Below are 25,769 nucleotides of genomic sequence, written 5' to 3' on the forward strand. Positions count from 1 at the left end.
TTGATTGGAATCATTCATACATTGATAAAATCAAGCACTGACTGCTGTACTTCAGCATCATTTGGGTAAAAAGCTACACTTTTCTGCAAATCTGCACTTCACAAATACGTCAAACCACATTGCTGAAATACTGCCATTTGGAAAGTCGTCATTCAAAGGCGGATAAATAACAGCTTACAGAATCTTGATTGGGTGAAAATTTGCATTGTCAGTATCCTTCTACTGGGACTACTCTTCACAATTTCATTCACAAGCCATTCTAGCTACCAGTACATCAAAGCCTGTGGACGAATTGTACACTAGCAATGTTACCAGTACTGCCTGTGTTTCCTTTTTTTTCCCCTTCATATCTGTAGTGTTCATAGAATCAAGTACATATACAATAACAATTCAAGGATTGCTCCATATATCTGTTCATTTATAAAGTTTGTACTTTAGTCAATGTCAAACCCCTCATAGGTATTATATATCTCATTCCTACGGTCAGTTTACAAGGTTACCTTCTGCCACCTAGCCAGTACTGATGCACGGATGGACAACTTGAAATATATATATATCAATTACAATCATAGTAAAATTTATGCCGTCATTATTGTCACTCTACTTTATATTTAGTACTGGATTTTTCACCTTCATAAAAAGAATCGTCATAATTTATACTGATGATTTCCTGTCAAAATCTGTTTTAAAAATCAGACTGCAATGATTTCAAGAGACATTAAAATAAAGAAATAAAATCTCTCCAGCTCCATGATTACAGAACATTAAAATGGCTAAAATATCTTATATAAGTGTTGATAAGTTAGCACACCGTTTGTGAGTCTTCGGTACTTCTTTTGTCAAGCCATCCTCAATCTGTTACACAGTTTGAACTATGCAAACTTTGTTTAATCCAACCATGTGAGAATCACACAAGATTGGATACGTCAGCCCCATCTTCATGTACCTTGCAGCATTGCTCATACTCTGATTCCACCCCTCTACACCTTACACACTGCCACATGTTGCACTCCCTGCACTCATAAAAAGGGTAACAATCTAAAAAGTCTTATCCTGCAATAACTGAATCTCATGTGCATGGCATTGAGGGTGCGTCAACCAACAGGCTTTGTCTCTTTGTGGCTTAAATGGCAGCCATCTTGAATAAAAACAGCCTCTCACAGCAAATCCTTCAAATATGGCCAGAAAGTCACATTAGCTTTTAAAGTTTTATGAGAATGTTACATCGCAACCTGCACATTTGACAGAAGTGATGCCTCACCTCAACATAAATGCCTTTTTTGCTATTTAACAGAAATTTGACAAAATTCTGAAAAGCATTTTAAATCCTTTAAAAACCAGCACAAAGGTTCCCATTAAAATCCAACACATTATTTTGATGTCATCAACAGGGGAACTGTGCAGAAATATAAGAAAAAGATGGCAAAAATTCTTCAGGTCATCAAAATCAGACCACAAGCTCTCCATTCTAGATAGTTCTTCTTCTCGTGTAGCTGCATCATTTCGATGCTCATTCTGTAATCTTGGCAATGCTCTGGTTGACATATCGCCTTCTCTACTCACTTGTTTTCTTCCCTGATCAGCAATAACTACCTTGAGCCATTAGTCAATAACAGAGATTACATCATGCTCCTAGTTGTGAATACATGTACATCAGTCCATCTTGTGGGACAGTCACATCATTACATCTATTTCTGGGTTGATTCAATGACCTTACAGTCAGATTTTGCCAGGAATTATCAAAATGCTGATGAAGTTATTTGACAGGTTACAGCTACTCGCATGAACACATACAGGATTAAGAGACACAGTAAATCAAACACACTGACTATTATTATTGTCGGATGATTCTTTGGATTGCCAAACAAAATGCCATTTGATTAAAAAAAAAAGATTTCTATGTCTGTGCAATACAAGTGAGGCTTTGGGTTGTGCACACCGTGAACTAAGCTTTAATATTTGATCGTAACACACACTGATCACAAGCAAATGTTTCAATGAATTCAAATGCAATAACAGCTATTAATAGACGAGTACAATTTTATACAAAGTGAAGGCAACATAGGTGATGTGATAATGACTTCAATAGTGATATAAATATTCTCTTGGTATCTCTTTCTCATATCTCCTCTCAAGAAGCCTTTAATCTCACTCTCTTCTCTTGCTCTATATCAATCTTTTCTCCTCTCTTTCTCTCTCTCTCCCTCTCTCTCTCTTTTCCTGTTTTGACTCTCTACTCCCCAATATGAATGGGTTCAAGTCTGACAATTTTCCAATGGCTGTTTCTGACATGCATCTCCTCCCATGCTACTGCTAATATTGGTTTTACTGCAGGCATAATGCACATCCATCAGTGGAATTCTCAGTCATCTCTGCACTAAATAATACAATTATTGCCTCTTTCCACAATAAAAAAACCTCCATCAGTTTGTGTTTTTACCTCCTTACCTCCTCTAAAGGAAATATTGACATGCCTAAACTCACCATACTTTATATAAACCCTTTATCATACCTATGCAAGTCCACCCATCATGAAATTAACCCGTTGAGGACGCTTCCCGAGTATACTCGGGCAAGCATCTCTGGGAAATGCATGCTGTAGCAAAATCAAACCGTCCTTGACGGGTTAAGGGTCCATCCAGATCAAGAAAATTCTCTCACTCACAAAACCATTATAAGATGCATTTCCAAAAGAATCAACTCTCCTCTCTCACACACTCACTCTCTGTTTGTTCCATAATTAACACCTACTCTAAAATACACACAAACACACACATACACACACCAACAAACAGCAACATACATACACACATACACACCACACACCAGCAAACACTCGATGCACTCTTTAATACTAGTCAACAAGGAGTATCGCCGTAGCAGTGGGTGGAATGACATTGGCTGGGAGACGGTTCTTGGATCTCTACTCTCAGGTCCTGGTCTAAGCCGGTCGTCATGTCTTCCCCTCTTTCTTCTGTTCCATAAATATCGGCTCTACGTCTGTTGGTTTGTATTTTCTGCAAGGACAAAATCGGAAACAAATACAAAATTTTGACCTGCTGTATGAGATTCCATTGAACCCACGGATGCCAACCCTTAAAACAGTATTGTAGTATTCTGAGGGCTGAAAAGACATAGTTTTAATGGAAAAAAACAGTATTCCTACCCCTACCCCCTCCAGACATATGTACATGAAGTAATACTGTTTGGGAAATCAGGATTTTCCATGAAAGCTGCAGTATTTTTAGCAAGAAAAAAACAACAACAACAAGAGTTCAAGGTACTGCTAGGAAATAAGAGTTGGTATTCATTCACATGGCCAGGAAAACTTAGCCACTTAGCCAGAGCTTCGGTTGAAGCATTCTCTGATTCTTACACAGCAATTCTACATGGTCACAATGATTTACGACTTTGATAGACTTATCATAAAGAGATATTCTGAAAGGATGTTTTAGGTTGAGTACATATGTCACACACACAAGCACAATGACAGGTAGAAAGTTATCTTCATCCAACCCATAAGCAGACCTCGTTAGCAAATATGAGCTGAGTTTTGGCTCTCTCCAAAGCGGTTCAGAAAAGTTAATTCAACCTCCCAACAGCCTTGCTATTAAAGGCATTATTTACTATTTGCAGAAAAAACAACAACCCAGCTTTAGTGCTTCAAACTAGTTCTAAAATGTGGGTTACGGATAGAAACAACCAATGTTAAAATTTGAATCGGTATAATCAATGTTAAGTATTGGTAAATATACAAAATGTGAACAATAATTATAATAAAAATGTTTCTAGACTAAACCGTCAACAGTTATGGTTTACTGAGAAAAATAGTGATATCTCCTTATATATCAGGCTTTATTGTGATATTGTTATATGGTACAAATGTAGGGTGTTTTGTGCTAAAACTGACCTACACATAGGCATCAAATGTGATATCTCGAACATCTTTTAAGTCATTGCTCCCAATGGTGAACAGTACCTTTAAGGTAAGAAACAGTGAGAGTGGGATGATGGGATACTTACGAATAAGGCGAGGCAGGCACACCCACAATAAAAACAGGATTCTTCTTGACGAATAATCTCCACATAGCCTTATGGAAGCCCCTGGCATCCAAATCCCATATATGGAAGCACTGGCAATGGTAAAAAGAGATGAGAATACTAAAAAAATTATCACATTTTACACGACTGCAAATACAGTCCTAGAAAAAAAAATGCATATATATGTAATTATATAGATAGATAGAGATAGATATAATGTATACATATATTCTACAAAATACACAATGTCTTGGGTATGGATTAAATTAGCATAATTATGTCCATCTTGATAAGAACTTCTTTAGCAGCTGAGCACACAGTGCAATAAACCAACGTATTTGTCAAGCTTTCAAAACATTCAATCTGTTGAATCCTTCAGGATATACCTGGAGGCATGCTTTTTCAATCTAGTTTTGTATGTATTGCATTCTTTCTTTTTCTTTCTTTCTCTATCTGTCTCTCTCTCTCTCTCAATCCAATTTTTTCAAAGCTGAGTTGATGATTTCTCATTGTGCCTTGAACATCTTAATACATGAAGTTAGCACATTACAACATTTCATTATCATCACTCATAGTTGTGGGCAACCTTCTGAAGTAGTTTGATGCTCATCAATGTGTTTGATACACATAACCCACACATCATTGAAGTAGCCAAAATACACTATATTTTCATGCAAACATTGTTTTTGGCCAGGAGTAAAACTGGCTTTCCTTAATGACATTCCATTTTGTTCTTTTGAAGAGAAATTATTTTTTCACATTTCAAACATTTATCACCACTATAACATACCTTTGCTGTAGACATCCACGTATCAAAGTCCCTATCGTTGTACATGCGGATGTACATGACGTAGGACTCCCCCGTGGCCGTGCCGGGAATGAACTCCTCGTCGCAGGGCGATAACCTGTGGTCGAGGACCGTGGCCTGGCGGATTTGACGATGCATCTCAACTTCGTACTTGTCCTGCGACATCTTGTCGATGTCTCGTAGCTTGACGCGGACCGCCGTGTTGAGGGGACGCTTCTTGAAGTAGAGATCCTGGCAGAAAGGGTTGGTAGAGAAGAAAAATTTTACATGAGAAATGAGATGTTTTACTTTGAACAGTAAAAAATCTTTCTGATGATTTTCAGAAATATCATACTTCCTTGTTTAATTTCTTTATTTCTAGCACATTATTTTAATTTGTCTTATACTTGGTGGAAAGCAAGGGAAAGCTATCAAACAAAATTATGAAATTCTCTACAAATTCAGGAGGATGAAGTAGCTTGATTGTGCTGGATCATTTCATGAAGATACCAGCCCAGATCCAGAAGTAAATTGCACATAGCACTTGAACTAGTACACACATCAGCTATGAGTCGCTGTGACGCAAAATCAATTGAAGGCCTGCTGAGTTATGAAACATGGGCAAGGACAGGAAAACACCAAATCAAATAGGCTGCAAACGGGTTAACTTTGCCTTTATTGTTGTGGTTGTGGTTGTGGTTGTGGTTGTGGTTGTGGTTGTGGTTGTGGTTGTTGTTGTTGTTGTGGTTGTGGTTGTTGTTGTTGTCTCTTACCTGGAAGTAGCTATTCATGTTAACCCCTTTAGCACCAAAGTGGTATGTCCTGGACACATCTGGTATGATGCACTCCCTTCCTTGCATGTTTTCTGGTAGTCTCATCCACATGTCCCAGTCCCACAGCTAGGTACAAGAATCACAGGTTGAAACAGAGTGTCAGAATTCAGGACTACACAACTAGACACATCCAAACACACGGTTATATGTACGAAAATGATCACGACTGCACAAGTTTCTTCACATGCATAAATCTTATCTTCAAATATTCAAAGACCAGGGTCCCGTTTCATAAATCTTGTTACTAGTGACAACAGCCACATTTCTACGACAAATTTGCTCTTAGTCAATCAGATGCAAGGATTTCAGTAGCTTATAACAGCTATGACAACTTGTCACTGATAACAAGTTTTATGAAACGGGGCCCAGGTTCACCTTCAGGATGGTGCATGGAAACCAGTGGTATCCACCTTCCCTAAAAATGTATGAAATTTGATTCATTCCCTCAGCACATGAACTGCCTGTGGTCAACAATGTTAACCCTGCCAATACCATCCCTGCATCACTCAACCCTGCAATCTAATCTGTCACTTCAATGAATGGAGGTTGACATTTTAAGAAACCACAGATTCCAGAGTGATACATTTGCAAAGCAACAGTGACACAAAATTTGAGTGCTGTATGTTACCACTTCCAATCAACACAAGACTGCGTATTTATGTAGTGTTCTTTAATAGTGAAAAATAGAGTCTAAAATTGAAATGTGTCAACATGTGGTTCTCTCTCAATATGTGATTTAATTTCATTTATAACATCACAGAACACAGACAAATGAGGGCAGAATGCATGAATCCCACTGCACTGAAAACAGAATTGGTATGAGAAGATCAAACTCAGTTCCAGTGAACAAGCAGTCAGCTGATTTCTGATATAACCAAAATCTTACGAATCACCATCAACTGCAAAGATGTGTAGTTGGGCTGAAATACTCAATCACAACTGCATGGACACACAAGGTTACAATCAATCACTACATGGTCTTAAAACCACATCAAAAGTGAGGCAAGAGAGTACTGTATTCGCCATATATTTAGCGAGTCTGAATTTTCACGAATCGGGACGTCTCAACAATTTCGCGAGTGGTTAAATTCGCAATCATGGGGTCCTGTACTGAATGGAGAAATGCATATGCGTATGTCACATTCATATCGGGATCAGAGTCAATATTTTTGCGTGTCTTTAATTTCATGAATAGCACCTGACTCGTGATTTCGCGAAAATAAAAACCTCGCGAAATATCATAGAACTCAACTGCCAAACTAAAATGGCTGCCCGCAACTTTCTGATGAAAATCGAGCCCAAATCAAGAAGATATACGATGAAATTGATGATATTTTCTGCGCATGCACAAACGGAATCTCACATATTCTCGACCGAGAACTGCGTGATAAAATATTTGGCATATACAGTATCTCTTTCTAGGAGCTGCAGCACCCAATGGATCCACCCACCTTCTCTGGGGTGGGCCACTTTGGCTCCAACTCATCTTTATAGATGCTTCTCTTTAGGATCCAGCCCAGGCCTGGCATACTCTCCACCCGGTAGAGTAACGATGGGTCATTACTGGTGTGCTCATAGCCCTGTGGGAGAAATCAAGGTGGAAAAAGGCTTTAGTTGCTCAGTATTACTGCCATTACTCTAATCTGAAAAAAAAAAGAGTGAAAATACAAAGCCTAATACAAGCAACTCTCAAAAGGCAGGGATTGTGGTTAATTTTTGATGTGGTATTCTGGCAAGGATCAGTCAATAATTTATGCAATGATTGATGTGAAGGTCACTTTCAAAAATCTTTCTTTCTTCCCCTCTCTCTCTCATCTACACATTGTATCTCTATCTATCCATCTGTTCATCTGTCTGTCTGTCTGTCTGTCTCTTACTCTTGGTCTCTGCCTCACACACACACACACACACACACACACACACACACACACACACTCTATTCTGTCAGACTAAACGTTTTACAATGATTCAGAAATCAAAATCATCAATGTAGTGTAAAAAAACACCGATTAACAAACCCGTAAAAGCTTTTATAGCATGTACATGATTTATCAAAGCTGTGAGTATACATCATGAACATACATACAACTTAACACCCACTGGCATTCACAGACAGAGAGAGAGAGAGAGAGAGAGAATAAAGCCGAGAAGGAGGCCGTACCTGGTCATTCCATGCTGACACACAGAACACACTACTGTCTTCCTCTAGGATAGGCAGGGTCTGACTGAAGAAGCTGAGATTAAAAAAAACACAAGGTCAAAGGTCAATTATTCTCAGTACTCGTAAAAAGATTGGATTATGGTTAAAAGAAAGAAACAAAAACAAAGAAAGAATCAGACAAACACAAAAGTCGGCACATGACTTAATTTGAGTAAGTTCAGGTCAACATATTCATGTTCTACTTATTTGTTTATTTATTCATATTGGGGGTTTTTTTAATGATGAAAAGACTGCTGAGCATTTAGAAAGGAATGGCAGAAATGAAATGAATACAAGAGACAGACCAGTATGAGATAAAGAGCAAAGATAGTATGCAAAAAGAAATATGCTACATTGGATGTAGCACAAAGAAATACAAGAGTCTCTCCAATTAACTCATCCATTGACTTTGTTTCCTTCCCGAAGAAGAATCAACTTATTCCTCATTTCTCACTTTGGAGCCTATCCTAGCTGGGAGTCTAGGGGTTACATAGTGTGCTACAAAGATACTTTCTCATCAGAAAAAAAAAGAGAAAAAGAAAAACATGGCTATCACTTCATGACATACAATCACACAATGGTTTTCAATATCATGGAATTGTGAATATTAATTGTCATAATAAACTCAGAGAGAATTTTCTCATCTCACTTTTCTAAGGTGAGAAGTTTTTCAGACCAAAGCGAGATACACCGATCTCTTCCTCGCAGACTGAAGAATCATCATGAATATGGAGACGAAGCATGCAGCCAGAACTTCTCCACACTTTGATGGCCTACACTGTGGTAACCCATACTACGGTAATCTACACTGTTTACATCGACCACTGCAGCCATCCTGGTTTCTTTGCCCTTTTGGAATGACGTATCACAGGCTAGAGTGCCTCATCTAAATTATCTGACAAGTTTTAATACTCTCACACTTGCTCATGTAATCACCTTTCTTTGTCCTTTCAGAGTATATAGCTTCATTCTATGTGCTTCTTCATTTATTTACTGTTAGACAGACTAGATCAAATACATTTCTCAGTCCTTTTCCTCTGTTTTATCGAATTCAAATTGTTTATTCACTGATTTCTTTTTAGACAGATTTGATACATAATATACCCTTTAATTCACCAACACTTGTTCATGCCATCAGACAATGATATTCAGTGGATTTCTCTCACTATTCAAATTCATGCTATTTCAGCGCATTGCCAATAATGGTTGTACATATGCTCTCAGATATCTTGACATCAGTGTGCAATTAAGAAAGTTGTGGCTACAAATAATACATATTTCTCCAAATGTGACACATTATGATCAGGAACCTTCTACTTCCGGTCTATCAGAGAACAAATTTCAACACAAATCTTTGCCAACATGCACAAGTAGACCTAATGCTTTCTGAAGTGAGGCTATTTGCTTGTGACAATGGCAATACAAGGTACAGCCATCTGATATCCATTGAGGAGATTGGTTGTTATTCTACAATATAAAATTGTGGTGATCTTAACACAAGTACACTTGTATACCTCAGCAAGTATGTGATGAAATGAGAAAACAAGAAGGAAAAGATGATGATATTCATGAATTACATCACACTGATAAATGCAAGGGAATAAGTGTCATTTAGTTCATAAAGATTGCCCTATTTTTGCATGGAGATGGGCATCATTTGAACTCACCTGAAGAAATCTTCAGAAACATCAAGGTCTTCTTCAAGAACAATTGCATACTGTGCTCTCTGTGAAGATTACATGGAAAACAAATGAATATACGTGAAGCTCATGTACACTACGTCAGTTTCAAGGAAAACATGATATAAATTATCAAAAAGCAAAACTTACTGCGAATACTTTTTTTTCCAAAATCTTGTAAATCTGTTAAAATGTTAGCATGATACAAGAGAAAACATGATAATGACTTTCTCCTTTTATGTTACGAAGATGGCTACAAATAATTGGCTTGGTTAAAATTGATCATCCACAAGAAACATTCTTCTTTGTTTGATCTACATTGCACCTCCTCAATTCTGCTAAGTTTATTTTTTTCTTTTTTTTTTTCATTTTGCAAATCTCAGCCAGAGAATGAAACTTACAAATGTACACTGTTCTGACATGGTCTGTTTCAGAAGAAACTTTTGACTCATTTGTCTGCTCAGCTGCGTGATTATCAATTTTCTGAATGCCTGCACAGTTAATAAATTTAAGAGCAACAACAAAGGTCAAAAGAAAATTAAGAAGCTAAAAGACAAAAGAAAGAGAAGCGAACAAAGGTTGATTCATGAATGTATTTTGACTACACACTCACGGGAAACATGTTGAATGTAGCAGTCAAGCTAGCCTTATAGTGCTGTGATATCCGACCATTCTTGACCCCCAGGGGTGTATGCTGGATCCCCTTCAGACCAAATAACTTGACCACCTCAAGGGGCTCCTCAAAATAGCCATCAATGAAGACCACAATCATCTCTGGATTTACTGCAGTGGTCAAATATAAGAAACAATGTACATAAGGCCTTCAGCTCAGAGCTTATTCTGCTAAATACAGTATTCAGGCAAAAACATAGTGGATTTCATAAGCTTGAAAAGGAGTAAAGGTAAATATATTACATTGTTGATTTGCTACTGGGAAGGAAGGTTCAAGACAGTTTATCTGCTTTGTGCGACAAGTCTTTCTGTAGTCCCATAAATACATTTGTACAAATCTGTGTGTGTATTCACACTTTGTTGAGAAAATTAATTATACTGATAAAACATTACAACAGTAAACAATGGTGTTGAGTGATCAGACTAATACCAGGTTGAGGTAAACTGAAGGTAAACAGGTATCCTCATAGTGCTCAGTCTGTAGACATTATTTCTGTGAATCTGAAATTAGTGAAATGTTTTATTAACCAATCTAGTGCTCAAGACAGAGGGGCTGACAGAATTGACCCATGCCCATAATATACAGGCTGCTTTCAGTGTATCTACTCATACTACAACAGAATTCAGTGTAGGCATAGACTACATGTATGTATGGCTAAACTGTGCAGCTGCATTTCAAGGACAGCAGGAAGACAGAAAGAGCTGCTGTATTTGCCAGAAATCAGTCAAACTCGAATGGGTCATTTTGTCTACACCTTGCACTGTACAAAGATTTGTAAGACTCATCTTCTTTTTCTTCCTGTCTGGGGTGATTATTGGGTTTGTACAGATTGATAATCATATGCTAACAGGTAGAATTGTGTATAGCAAGATTTCACTCAATACCACATTACCACAGCTCATATGTGACCACTCTGTTGGTCGTTTTGATACTCCTATTCCCAAGACTATTCATGACTAATCACCACAGTACAGCCACCGACATCTAAACATCTCGCTCCCCACAGTCCCAGTGGTTTTTTTACTCACAAGTTCATCTCATGAACAGACTTTATTGTGTACAAGTGCTTCACCAGAAATAGCCTGATCTGTCGATAAACCAGTTGCTGTCTGACACGCAAGCAAGGTAATTGTGCTTGATTTCTTTTTCGAAGTCAGTAATGTAGGCTACGAACGGTCAAAACGTGGTCATACCTAGTACCAATATCTCCAGGAGTCAGAGCTTGATCTTAACCAGTTGAGGACAAGCTGATTTTGCTATAATACACTTTTCCCATAGACACCTGCCGGATCATACTCAAGACTAGTCTTCAACAGATTAAACCTAATGTAACAAAAGATAAGAATGTGGAGATGACACAGATTCCCCATGTTATCAAACTAGTGAATACTGGAAGTAACATGGCTGCCAGCCTAGAGAATACTATCCACTTTGCTTGAATCTATTTTGGAGTCGTCTTACCTCCCTGTGCTGAGAGAAGGGTACCCAGCATCCTGTAGAGATAATTTGGTCTGTTGCTGGCTATGATGATGACAGGCACATTGAAGACATGATTGTTCATGAGCTGAGGGACGGAAAGACGACACGCCATGAATAAGAGAAAAGAGGCAACATATCAGGAATGTGAACTTAAAGGGGAATGGTAACCAAATATATACATATGTGTGAATAGAGTGAGAATGTAGAAATATAATTAGAACACATCAGTGAGGTTTGAGGGAAATCAGACAATCCACTCCAAAGTTCCGGTTCTGCCATAGCTGGATACAAAGATCACAATTCATGATGTCACAGTCACATGATATAGAGAAAATATAAAGAGAATTCTTCAAAGTGTCACAATTTTAATGAAAAATATACATTTCTTCCACCTTTTAAGGACATATGTTGAGGGTAAAATTCCCCTGCCTTCTGAGAGAAGTAAGCCAAGTGCTTTCACTATGTTAGAAATATGAAAATTTTTATTCTCTTTATATTTTCTTTATGTGTCGTACTGTGACATCACAAATCACTGTAGTCTTCTCATCCAGCTAGGGCGATACAAATCTGTAAAGAAAACAAAATCTTAATTTTTGATAAGATAGATGAGAAGTGTATCTATGCCCATAAATGAACGTAAATGAGTGATATATTCCTTTAAGTCATACAGATGACAGATAAACACATGTTTTATCAATGGGAGGAAAATCTACAATATCAATTATTTGTGCAGTGATCAACGACAGAAATCTCATTAAGGGGAAGCTATTAGTATCGAGGCATAGCTAAATAATAGCTTCAAACATTTACAAGATGGATTTCATAAATATTGCACATCCCATTTCAGTGGTTTCCTTTAACCCATTGAGGACAAGTCCCAAGTATACTTGGGCAGGCGTCTGTGGGAAATGCGTGTTGCAGCAAAATCAGTCCATCCTCAATGGGTTAAGCAGCCTCTCTCTGTCAATTATCTACAAATATCAGCAGCTCTACAAGCTCAGGCAAAGTTATTAGATCAAACTTTCATGATAGAGATCAAGAAAACTGACAGTACTCAGATCTCATTCTGCCATGCACAAGCAGTGTTATCACATTCTAATGTATGCATTCCCAACAGAGAGGAAACAGACAAGATATTCAGAAACATTGCAACTTGTGAAAAAAATTCCAATGAGGGATAAAATCTAATATGTGTCATTTCCAGTAAATTGATTCTTGCTGACTTGCTAAATAAACTGCAAAGCCTTCTCAGGCTAAGTACACACCCCCTCCACCCCCATGTTCACAAACTTTAATCTCAATATACCATCCAGTATTCCAGTGGAAAGTGGTAAGTCTAAGCTAGGGAATTCTAAATGGAGTGTTGGGAATTATCTCTCAAATGATCTGACATTTACAGCTACCATCAACCATTTTCTCTGTGCAAAAAATTCCATCAGTTCTAGAAGAGGATGAAAGCTTGTTTGATGGCGGTAAGAGTGTAAACATTTCATCAGCATCAATCTTTTAGGAGTTTTCTTTGCTCCTGATCACTGTTGGTAGAGGAATAATAATCTCTTCATTCATAGGCTCCAGTTGTAATTATGAATCTCTAAGGACCCCACATGGGGAGTATTCTTCGGGCATAGCTGCGGTTTTCTTTTTCGACACAGTCCCTTCACTAAATGTATAGTTAAGTGAGGGGAAGGAACTAATGCAGTATTTCTAATGACTATACTAATATGTCAGTATGTGTATGTGTATGCCTACACTTCTGTCTCTAATAACTGGAGATTTATGTACCTGCATATAGATACAAATGCTTGTCAATCAGTGGCATTTAAAAGATAATGCCTCTGGCACCCTTCGGGCGGAGGCATAAAAATGGGTACTACATGATGTCATTCTTTTCAACAGTAACATAGATAATATCACACATATCTATATGAAATTGATGGCAGAGCAATATTTCTGTAACATGAGCAATTTACTGCCAAATCCTGGCACAAGATTATTAGGATGAGGGATATATAGACATCTTTTTCTGAAATCTGGCTGATAATATGGAGGACAACCAACCTGCTCAGGGTGCATCTCAATGGGGGCGGGGTCCTCACAGCTACAGAGACTCCCGTACCCCTCCACCTTGGCACAAAACTCTCTCCTCCTTACGTTGGCCTCCGTCTCCGGCCACTGACACTCGCTCTCTACCAGGTTACACGGAAAGATGTGAAGGACAAAATGAAATCATCAGCCGTTGGTCCTCAATCACTTCTGTTCAATCAAGTATTCTATTGGCTTTTCCTATCATCGAGTTGCATTCTTAGACAGTTGTACTTTCTGATCTATTCAAATATGTACTTTCATTGTTCAGACAAGTATTGATCAACTGACCAGGCCAAAAAAAAAAAAAAAAAAATGAGGATGATGACATTCAATCATAATTACTTAAGAATATGCTTTTAAAAAAGTCACACACAATATAAATGATATGGGAAACATTACAATTGATACAAATATGCACAGTTTCTTTTATACCGTCGGCAATCCAATTAACATTACCATAAACTCAAAGCTGCAGTAGTTAAGTGTAAACTTTCACAATAAATAGACCTACTGAATGGTTAACAGGCCATCTTATGAGCCTGTTCATGGAATACAAATTTCTCTTTGATGTACCTTTCCTCTCAAAATATAATAATATCACAATAGCTACAAGTATTATTGTATCATGTAAATATACCATTTTGTTGCCTGGTGCAATAATCATGCTTGTATTATTCATTTCAAGGAGGTTTGACAATGTGCTAGTATGAGACCAGCACTGGAACAACCACTTGGCAATACATCAATCAACTCTTTTGTCAGCTAATGTGGTGAGTGATGTCCACAATACAACAATTACTGAACAGTGAATTGGGACGAGCAATTCATCAAAAGAATCCAACGCTGTGTGTCCTTCAGATGTTCTATGAAAACACACCCAGCAGGAGAAGCAACATGAATAATATCAGACAGAATGGTGCAAAAACACATGATTACCTTCTTTGGATGAAAGTGGTATGTTAGTCTTTAGCAAGACTGGTGACCCCCAGCTGGACAGGTTGGGGGCTTTGTGAAGCTGCTCTGCATAGGCTTGCCCTGTGGGTAGTAGAGGGGATAGAAATGGTTCCAGTCTTTGTCCTTGAAACAAGTCTAAAACATTCACTGCATGGAAGTGAGTCAGTGGGATACGGAATGGTATTGTGATGGTTAATTCCCTACAGCTTTCTATGTGATTGATGCACCTAATAATGGGTACGGGACTCCAGGATCATTATACTAGTATCTCATGTCTCATGCATACTGTGCACTGAATTCCAAAGCACCTAACAATATTCATGCAATGGAATGTTCATGTCTGTCTGGAGTGTTCAACTATAATATACCTAGCAAACCAATATTACAATAAAAAAACAAACATAGAACGATATCCCTCATTTTGATATTTTGCACATTATTATCAGTCGTTATCAATGTCAATATCTGAATATTGATTGTTCATGTGTTTCCCCAAATTTGCATGCTTTCTCCTCATCCTCTTCTGTTCATTTCTTACTCCTCTCTTTTTGTTCTGTTTACAAAATGCACTTTAACCCGTTGAAGACTAGTACCAAGTATACTGAGGCAGATGTCTATGGGAAATGCGTGTTGTAGCAAAATCAGCCCGTCCTCAGTGGGTTAAGGACTACATCTTCGGTGATATGTGATTTATCATTATTATCATATTACAGATTCAATACCTGGAAATGTCAAAATAAAAAGGTTTAAAGGGGAAAACATGATATAATTTAATTCTGTCAAATTGTGGATCACTTTGATGGAACTGGTCTTCCTAAGATACATGTCTTGTTGTAGATGAAATGTGACGGAAGGCTGGATGTTAACATATTTTGAGGATTGGTGAGAAATCATCATAGCTGCATGCTTATGTTTCCCATTAAAAAAAACACCAAAAAACCCCCCAAAACCTCACCACTTTGTGCAGCATATGGCACATGGCAATATGCCTTAGATTGTTTTTAATTTTTACAAATGCCAATTTATCAATATTCAAACACTGCTGTATGAACTCAAAATGTAGCAACAGTACTCTATTCAAACCCATGAGACAGAACCTAATTTGGCATAGAAAGGGTTTGTAAACTGGGTCAGAATTCCTTTGAGTAGGCAGAAAAGCATGGGAAATGAATATCACGGCACCATCACCATCAAATAAATCTTCATCTTTGGAAGCAGAGTAGTAGAGCTCATTGAAACATCCACTCAGTCTTGATGTTCAATTTCAGCTCATTGGGCAGACGACAGTTATGCTGGCAATTTCCGCAATCTCTAATTGATGCTTGCTCAGGGGATCTGAATCACCGAGTTTGGCCAACATTTTTAATGGGGTTCTTGAGATGGAGTCTACAACAGACAAGGGAAAACAGTCATCGCTAATCACTGAAGGAGATATTGATGATGATCAATATTGTCTGGTCAAGAAAGAGCCTGCCCCACGATAATAAATGCATCGTCGTAAGATTGTCATGTGTCAATCAATAGATCACAGTCTTGGCCACTCATCAATTAGGGATATATCATTATGATTTATGCAATGAGAGCAGACTGTAAGCTGACGTCAAGAAGTTTGACGCTTTTACAAAGTAGGCTAAGCAGGATAACTCATACTGTTAATTACCATTTTGATTAGCAAGACCCATTTTTCCAAATATGAAAATTAAATGAGCACATTAAGGAGAGAGATGAAACTTTGTGGTTACATGATTGTCACATCATGGAGTCTAGCAAATAAAGCCTAGGCTGAATTGGTCTGCTGAAATTTGAATTCATGAATGCGATTCCTTTGACTCACTGGTGAGAAATCATTTCATGACTCGCTCTTTGGATCGTCGCCCTAAGGAGAAATTTATGTCTCTCTCTTTCAGACCACAATCTGATTTCTGGTGTCTAACAAATTTGCATTTTTAAACGATATGAAATTAAGGCCAAGTCAACATGGAAAGAATGATTAGCCCTGCAAAATTTAGAACCAAATGATTACAGCTGCCGGAATTAAATTGAAAAGTAAATTTAAAGAGACCAACTAGGCATATTGCAACAGACAGGCTAAAACTGCTGATTAGAGGCTTGACAGCCCAGCAGCATGGCGCTAGTCGCCTGTCACGCAGCAGAGTGTCAGAATTAGTGCGAGGGATAGAAATATCATGATATCTGATACCTAGCAGAGATTGGACAAAAAAAAAAAAAAATCCCTGTCAGGCTGTGTTGAATGCCTTATAAAGGATTTCTTGGTCTTAAGATGGGGTGAGGTATTCCATGTGGCACTGAGTAGAGTTAAAGCCTTCGGGTTATGAATTTAAGCCGTCCATTCCAAGCCCCTGAATTAAGCTCACATTCCTCCATTTTCCTTCACCTCCTGTTTAAAGCCACAAGACTGCCACAAACTGGAGTCAGATGTCTACATTGCTTCAGGACATGTCCTCATAGATATTTCTTTCTCTTGTTCGAAGAAAGTCACTACAGGCATCTGTGGTTACTTTGCTCATAATGTTAACCTAAAAAAAATAAATGAATAAATAAATAAAAATCGCATATTCTGGGATTGGTTTACTCATATAGTGTCAAAAAATCTGACCCTCTTTACATTGTTTCTGACAGTTAAGACCGTACATGTACTTTGACTTGACATTGAAAGGGTATTGAGTACAGTGGATTCCAAAACCTACACACTGCATAGTGGGTCAAACCTGTGTGTTCAAACTCACTTGTATGAGCAATGCATCAGATAGTCCAGCGTACATTTTTTTTTTTTTTGTGGTCATATCATGGAATATATGTTCACATATATGTACATGGTAGTCTGAAAACTGTAATTCTTGCTTGAAATATTCATCCTATGGCCAACATCTTCACACACAACCTCAGTAGATTCCAAAAGTGATGACGTCACAGTCTTTTGTTTTTAGCTTGGGTTGGAACCATGTGAGCGTATTAACACTCACGCCAAGTAAGGTTGTCTAGAACCAGTTTCCATGGCAATGAATGGCTATGACATCACACTTTGGTACTCTATAGGATCTTCAGATGATGGCTCTAAGAGGGGTAAGCCACTCTCAACACCATTGGTTTCAATATGGTGTAACCACTAATGAGATGGGGATGCGGTATGGTTGCTAGGATACAGACGACACCCTGGATGTTGCCTGCACTCACCATGTCTGTTCTTTTTCTGGGTGACAAAGGCCCAAGTGTCTCTCCAGCCCAGGTCAGCTGCCTTCTCACTTCCAAGGTTCTTCAGCATTCGCTTCGCTTGCTCCTTCATCTGAAACGTGCCCTCATCCTGGTCAAAGGTCAAAGATGAGAGTTCAGTAGTCAAGTAATCCCTGTACAACATGTCACAGAGTGCCATTGTTTTAGTACACAATAAGTCTTGCAAAAGAAAATAAATAAATAAATAAATAGATAGATAGATAGATAGATAGATAAATAAATAAATCAATTAATTAATTTATCAATTAATTAACTAAATAAATAAATAAATAAACTAACTGATTCCTTATCAACAGCATCCACTGGAATTATACTTCGCCCATAACTTTGACTAGGATTATTCTATATATTTTGATAAATTTATCATGTCACTAAAGTCATTTGTTACTGTACAATTGACGTGTAAATATGCTATCAGAACTACATCGTGTATGTATCAATGCTTTTGTACAAGTCACTTCATTTATGGAAGTGTTGCTATAGCAATGACAATGATGATTACTGCAATGCGTGTAGCAAAAGTATCATCATCATCATCTTCACATCATCATTATCTGATATCATCATTATCTGAATATCATCATAATTACAATTGTTACACTGTACATAATTAGAAGTCCATTGCAGTGCTACCTGTTAATGTGACTACTCAGGGATGATATTGAGGTTTGTTGAAAAAAATCGGAATTCAAAATTTTCAGGTGATTTTCATACATGGAAAAAGCAAAATGTGTATAGACTTGAGGAAAAAAAATCTGAAATCAGATTTAAATCTACAGAATATCATGCCTGCTACTTACTGTCTTATCAGATTTTTTGCTAAATCTACTTCAAAGAACGCCAGATGAACATGTGAACACTATATTTACATCTGCTTACAGCTGCTCACAAATACAAGACTGTAAATGAATGCGTAACCAAGAACTTATTAATTTTTCATCATCACTTTATGACTTAACTTCCACACTGATTCTGTGATCTGTATTATCATGGGTTTTTTCCCCAAATTAATGTGATATTAAAGTTCTTTTTAAATCACTATATATACTGTTGTTCCTATAATGTGGGAAGTAAAAGCTAAAATAAGACAGAAGTGTAAGAAGTTGTAATGTAGACATACAGAATTCTTGAACATCGTACTTATGGAATGTCAACAAATCATAAGTTTTATTTCATTAGTGCATCGGTGTAGAAGTTGAATTGGTTAGATGTAATGTGTATTGATCAGAAGCAGCCATTGTTATTGTTTTGTTCTCCAAGGAATGACAGAGTGAAGAGAATAAAGGAAGCTTAAAAAACAACAACAAAAAAACACCACCATCCAAAGAGATCTCACCTGACATAGCCAACAATAGTTCTCTTGATAAACATAGTCATATCAATTTTATTCTACTGATGGTTGTTTCGTTTTTATTTACGAATTTAGGAGATTGATGACATGAGATAATTTTTAAAATGTCATTCCACTGTGTATCATCAAAAGAAAAAGGACTATTAAACAAACATGTTGTTTGGCAGGAAAACTGACCTACTACCCTAGCGTGATTCAAAAAGCTGTCAATCTTTGGCAGAGAAACTCCCCCTAACTCAAAAATTAGATTTGCAGTTTGCAAATTTGAAAGGGCAGGTGGAATCTGAGGGGAAAGGAATGACTTAACCAAGTTACCAAGACAGGGGGCCATTCTATCTCTCTATCATTTGCTGCATCTTGAATCTACTCTTGGAACAACCACAGGTACAGGTAGCACTCCTATGGAATTCTCAGCTGTAATTCTAATACCATGGGGCTAAACTGCACTCCGTTTCTTTCTCTTCATCCTGTTTTGAAAGCAGCCGAGCTCACCTGACTATTCTAAACAGACTTCAGAGCTAGTTCAATGATGTACCCAGCCTCTCCTCTCTCGTTGGTTTGAGAGAGACACACGATAGTTTAATCTAATTTCTGCCCACTGCACTGACGATACCTTGGTGCTCTTACCCAACAACAGCCCACAGCTCAGAATGAACTTACCAAGTTTAGAGATTTTACTCTAAGTTCTGCACAGAATTCTTGGAAAAGACCAGTTAAGAAACTATGTTGTTGCTACAACCATACAAACTGAGCACACTGTATCAAGAAATCAGTTTTTGAATTCGTATCCATGATCAAAACATCATACAGCTTAATTACAATAATTTAAGATTATGGGATTCCTTTATTATCACTGGTAGTACTCCTTACACAAAAGTATTCCACATTTCAATAAACTTGCATCTCCAAATGATGATTTGCTTCTGCACATGCATGAAATTTTAAATCAAAACTTTCAACATTAAGATTTAAAAAAGAAAAAGCTTTACAACTTAAGTACCTGAATTGAAGACTTTCTCAATACACATCCATTTTCAAGTAAATAAGATGGAAATACATTTCATCCAATTCTTGCAGCATGCCCATAAAGTGAACTGTTTTGCTAAGTTTGCCAAATGGTGCTTTCATTAATCAATAATTTCATGTAAACGCGTGAATTTTGGATGTGATACGCAATTACACCCACTCATATCGACTTGAACCATCATATGCTGTCAAAATTGATTCTGTTGTGTGGCAGTTTGGGACATTTCATTCAGTTATTTACATATTCTCTTCAATCTCACACAAGCTTGATATCGATTTTGTGATTATTCTGGATAACAGCCCAGCTGCACAAGGATTCTTAATAAATATCCTTCCACCGGTAAGATTTGCATCAACCCAGAGTTGAATGCTGATGATATAGGCACGTAAACATGAGAAGGGGCAGCAGTGGGGGTAGAGTAGATAACGCCATCATATTTTGGTTGTTATTTTGGGCTTACAGAAAAGAAGTGTGACTGCACTGCTCTGCTCATTTGTTGAATGATTGCCATGTACACATGTCATATGAACAGCTAGGTGTGCAATGTGTAACATTTCCCTCCTAGACATGCACCGCCAACATTTATTTGACATATGCTCCACAATGACATGTAGTGAAAAATCAATTCATAGCCAGAAATTTTCAATAAGAAATGTACAATGCACCACTTCACCAGTAACAGGCCAAGATCTCAATGACAAACATCTTACAGAATTCAGATTTACAGTTTTTAATCAATTCAGGTATTGGAGCAATATCCAGCCACTGCATCATTTCCTTTGATAGTGACAAGCATGCCCCACAGGGGACATAATCTTTGACATGACAGTGTTCACTTGGACTTATTATTTAACCCATTCGTTGCTGGGGACTTTGGACAGTGTGTACAATGCTATGGGGTTCTCTGTGCCAATCAGCACTCAATGCACTCAACGGGTTAAGGCAATCTGGGGGAAAACCCAGATGGATTCAGATGTTTTCTGTCAACAGCTATCATGTGACTGAATCGGTATGTCATTGAACTTGAGGACTTGGTTTCCTTGTTTGGGTTTCTATCTTTGAGAGGTAGAAAGCTTTTCATTGTTAGGAGGGTCTCTCCCATTTCTCCAGGAAATCAAGTAGAGTGATAGGGAGGAGAGGTTGACCTCACTGACACTTGGCTATCTCATGACAGCTTGAAATGATAACCTTAAACCACAGGGGAAAAACACAGAAATATAAGATGTTCACTCACAAAAGAAAGAACAGTGTGGTCCTTGTTTTAAATGGAGCTCTATTGAAGCAATCTAATGAGGTAGCATTGCCTAGCAACCGTTTGGGGATTAGAGGATTCTAGTCTCAGGATAATCCATCATCCTCCATATTTCTTCACGCTTTCCCTGCGCCTTTTCTTTCAATATTTGCTCTCTCATTTCTTCTTCCTACCCACTGCATCAGTTATCCAACTCTACCCACAAGATTTGCCATCCATCACATATCTCTTTGTCATGTCAGTCCCATATGTGTGTTTTTATGTTCATCCAGCTCTCAATGAAAATATGGAACTAGAACAGGAAGCCTCTCCAAAGAATCGTTCAGAAGTCAAGGAGGGTTCTTATAAAGAGCTCACTTGATACTTCAACCAGAGACGATAAAGGGGAAAAGGGGGGCTGGAAGTCTGATGGAGATGGTGGAGGTGTCTGGTGGCATCCTACCTTGATCGCTAGGATGATAATGCGGCCATCAGACACCATGTTGAGGAAGAGCACCATGGCTTCGTCCTCGTGGGCGATGTAGGTGTCAAAGACCTTCTGCGCCATCACGCTCCCCGTCGCCTGGTTCAGTACGATGCAGTGGATGCCCCTCCCTCGGTCCTTGTCATCGTCTTCAAGGATCTGTATCATGGCAACGGATAAAAGTGGGAGGGGAGGGGAGGAGGGATGGAAGGAGATGGGAGAGATAGGAGGAGATGGCAGAAAGAGAGAGAAAGACAGAAAGAATGACCAAAAAGTGAGGAGAAAGAGAGAGAAAGAAAGAGAAAAGAGTGTTGAGAGGGGAAAAGAAAAGGGGAAGTGGGAGGGATGGATGTAGATATATGGGATGGAGAGAAGAGAGAGAAAGAGAAATGAGAAAGAACGAGAGAAAGAATGGACAAGAAGGAGAGAGAAAAAAAAAATTTTAAGAGAAAGAAAGAAGAAGGACCCGTGGGTCAAGGGGAGGGAAACAAGAAAGGGAAAAGGGGGGAGACGAAAAGGAGATGTAATAAGATGGTCCAATTCTCTGACAGGAAATCAACTTCAGCCTTATATAAAAAACAAGTATAGTGTTATCATTCAAGACAATTTCCAATAAGAGAATTTCCACAGTATTTATTTCATTCTCACATATTACACACAAACAGAAACTGTGGTTTGTTGCTTTCTCCACTTGGATGGAACTGGCTGAATTTGTAACTTCATATTACACACAAAAAGTGTGAGGCAAGAAAAGAACAAATCACTTCAGATCAGATGTCGAGATGGTTTTCTGCAATTCCTGAAAACTTTCAGGTCAGCGATATCAGCATGAATCATCTGAAATCAAGAATTTTGCCCCGAGGTTAAAATAAATGGATCAGAAATGCTAAAATGTCGCAAGAGATTGGGGAAAAAATGAGAGAGACAAGAATAAAAACACCAGCACACAAAGAGACAGACAGACGGACACACAGGCTCACTGACAGACAGACAAGAAGACAGACATACAGACAGTCAGACTGAATCAACCCTAAGGCAAGTGATTACTACAGGAGACACTCACAGACAGACAAACACAGAACACATGGCCAGGAAACGATGGACAAAGATTAGCATACGGCAAGACAGACAGCAGACAGACACATAATAACTCACGACTACAAAACAGCAAACATGAGGAAAGTTTTGAGACATGAAAGAAAAAGGGTGACACACTGATCTAATTGAATGTCATGTCTCCAACCTCCTCCCAACCTACTTAAAAAGACATTCTTACATAAACATGAGAAGTATGAAATTTGTATGTTGCATGTACGCAAAATAAGGACAGACACGTAGACCCTAACCATTCCTGACGTATCCCAAAGCAGCAAAGATGCACGCCATGCCGAGATGTGGCACATTTAAGGAGCCGCCAGCCAAACAGCGGCGCGCTAATGTTTGCTCATGAATATTTTACCATCGCCTTCATTATCTATTCATGGCGGGATGAGTCGTACTCTTCAAATAAGAGCTGGGAAACGAACACACTTCTCTTAGCTTACAGCCATGGAGGCTTTCAAGCTCGCAGTTTGCTAATTTTATGAGCCTTTTTTATCACTTCTCTCCACAATACTTTTTAGACTTGCCATATTTCACTCCTATGATATAAGACATCTTGCTACATGAAAGAGCCAAGAGTTAAATAATATATCACATTCTGCCTGGTTAAATACCATAGCTACCAACATTCACTTCACACGTGAACATAAAATCAGGGAGGTTGGAAGAAGCTTTCAAGAAAATACTTGTGTTGATACATCTCTATGCGCTACAAAAATTTGAAAACCATGGAGGCTTTTATATTCTTGTGATAAAAATTATGGAGTTGAATTTTTTATGGAGTTTCCTACAGCATCTCGGAGGCTTGGCGGATGTACTCCACTGATAGATACTCTAACAACTTACATGACAATAACAGGACAGTTTAGCTTTTACCCATCGAGAACAAAAAGCTTCAATAGTTGAGTTGAGTGAATAAATTTTCCAAATCTCGTAGGTTTACACTGTCAATTCGCAAGTGTTCAGCTCTGTTTTGCATGCAAACAGTACAAGTCTTTATGGTAAGGTGAGGCAAGATTGTGAGTTATTCATGAGCACTCTGTCTCTCTTTCCCACCAGAGCTCTCTTTTCTCTCTCATTACTCGCTACCTAACAGGAGATGCCTTTAACATAGAATCAAGAATCAAGAAACGCTGACAAAATCGACAGCCTACAACAAAATACTTTCAAAATAAAACATGATAAAACTTTTCATCAAGTCCACAAGTTAAGAATGCCTTGATGTCATCCTGGACAAACCAGAAAAGGACTATGGTGCATGTAGTTGATGACATACCAACAGACAGCTGTGAAATGCTAAATCTGGTGGAAATCATTTGAAAGGCAAAAAAGTGGCTAACAAAGTTTGAAAGTCAGTTTGAGGACAGATGAAAGACAGCTTCAAGTCCTCACTGGTCAATGAGGGGAAGAGAATATTCTCATCTGTAAATTGGCTTGAAAACTTTGTCAAGTATCATGACATATTGTAGGTTTCCGGACTAGACTTCCTGAGGTGTAGTAATTGTCACCATTACTCAAAAACCTGAAGGTGAGATTACATTTTCTATAAACAACCTGGAATATCCTTGCGAGTCTGAGCTTGCAATCTGTTTGGTCTTTAGGGTTGCACTTTCTTATTTCTTGGCTCCATGACATTCTAGAATCAGAATTAAATGTTAAGACATCACTTAAAACAAAAAGAATTAGGAACTTTCCCAGATGGTTTCATGTTTAAACAGTACAACATGTTTAATCAAGACAGCATAGTATATGAAACACAAATGAGAATTCATCGAACACAATATGATTTCAAAGATTGCTATAAAAAAAAAGAAAAAAAATTACAGAAATTCTCTGGTTGGCATAAAGAAGTTTAAGTGTGCAAAGGCAAGCTTTACATCCTTTGAGGTTTGAAAGAAACCACAACAGAGCTGCGCGGCTTTCTTCTCAAGGCTTCTAAATGATAGCTTGCAGGCAACTTTTTTTGGAAACACGTGTTTGTACAACATAAGGACAACATTCATGGGTTTTCAGACCAGGGACCACAGCAGTATTGAATCATGTTCAAGTAATCTGTCATCTGTAGGCTATTTCCAAAGCAGGGAATAATATTTCACTCCATCTAATGTTATACCTTGCATGTTTTAGAATCCATACCAGGCTTTCATACCCCTACATCACACACAGCTGTGTCTGACAACCAGTAATAGGGAAGGCTAAAAAGGGTTGTACAAACACCATCTTTACAGCAAGCTGCTTTTATGAGGAAATGATTGTCCTGTGTTTTTCCAAGCTAGCTCTAGAGGCCCTTTGGAGTGCAACAAATGAAGTAACCGTGCCGTTGCTGTCCAAGTTCGAGCAATCCCAATTTGTTTTCCTTCCTCTGGTTTTCTTCCCTGGCAAGGGACTTTGGGGTGAAATCCTGCGACCACATTTTACAAGCACATTAATCATGTCACATGGCAACGAGTAAAGCTACAAACCGACTCAGCAGCGTAGGGTAGCCAAGCTACAAACTCACTCAGCAGTGTAGGGTGGCTTGATAACCTCCAGAAGAATTCTACACAAGATGACAAAGATGGTGACTGAGAGAGCTGGTATTGAGTGAACTCA

At 38.2% G+C, this 25,769-nt stretch overlaps 1 protein-coding gene across 1 annotated transcript in view; it reads right to left on the minus strand.

The window, feature by feature from the left end:
• Positions 1–2,036: 2,036 nt before the first annotated feature.
• Positions 2,037–25,769, minus strand: part of LOC139725284 (protein O-linked-mannose beta-1,2-N-acetylglucosaminyltransferase 1-like) — a 127,419-nt gene continuing 103,686 nt past the window's right edge. The window contains exons 5-17 of the mRNA XM_071636371.1: positions 22,056–22,235; positions 17,927–18,053; positions 14,714–14,812; positions 13,751–13,878; positions 11,675–11,777; positions 10,154–10,323; positions 9,529–9,587; positions 7,823–7,895; positions 7,113–7,241; positions 5,602–5,727; positions 4,832–5,080; positions 4,024–4,133; positions 2,037–3,017 (exon numbers count right to left, since the gene is read on the minus strand). Of these exons, the coding sequence (XP_071492472.1) occupies positions 2,954–3,017; positions 4,024–4,133; positions 4,832–5,080; positions 5,602–5,727; positions 7,113–7,241; positions 7,823–7,895; positions 9,529–9,587; positions 10,154–10,323; positions 11,675–11,777; positions 13,751–13,878; positions 14,714–14,812; positions 17,927–18,053; positions 22,056–22,235 (1,617 nt within the window). The 3' untranslated portion in view covers positions 2,037–2,953. The remainder of the gene's footprint in view (positions 3,018–4,023; positions 4,134–4,831; positions 5,081–5,601; positions 5,728–7,112; positions 7,242–7,822; positions 7,896–9,528; positions 9,588–10,153; positions 10,324–11,674; positions 11,778–13,750; positions 13,879–14,713; positions 14,813–17,926; positions 18,054–22,055; positions 22,236–25,769) is intronic.

Source organism: Diadema antillarum, unplaced genomic scaffold, assembly GCF_040938485.1.
Source record: "Diadema antillarum isolate AM-2024a unplaced genomic scaffold, OU_Dant_1.0 seq00000030_RagTag, whole genome shotgun sequence".
NCBI lineage: Eukaryota > Metazoa > Echinodermata > Echinoidea > Diadematoida > Diadematidae > Diadema > Diadema antillarum.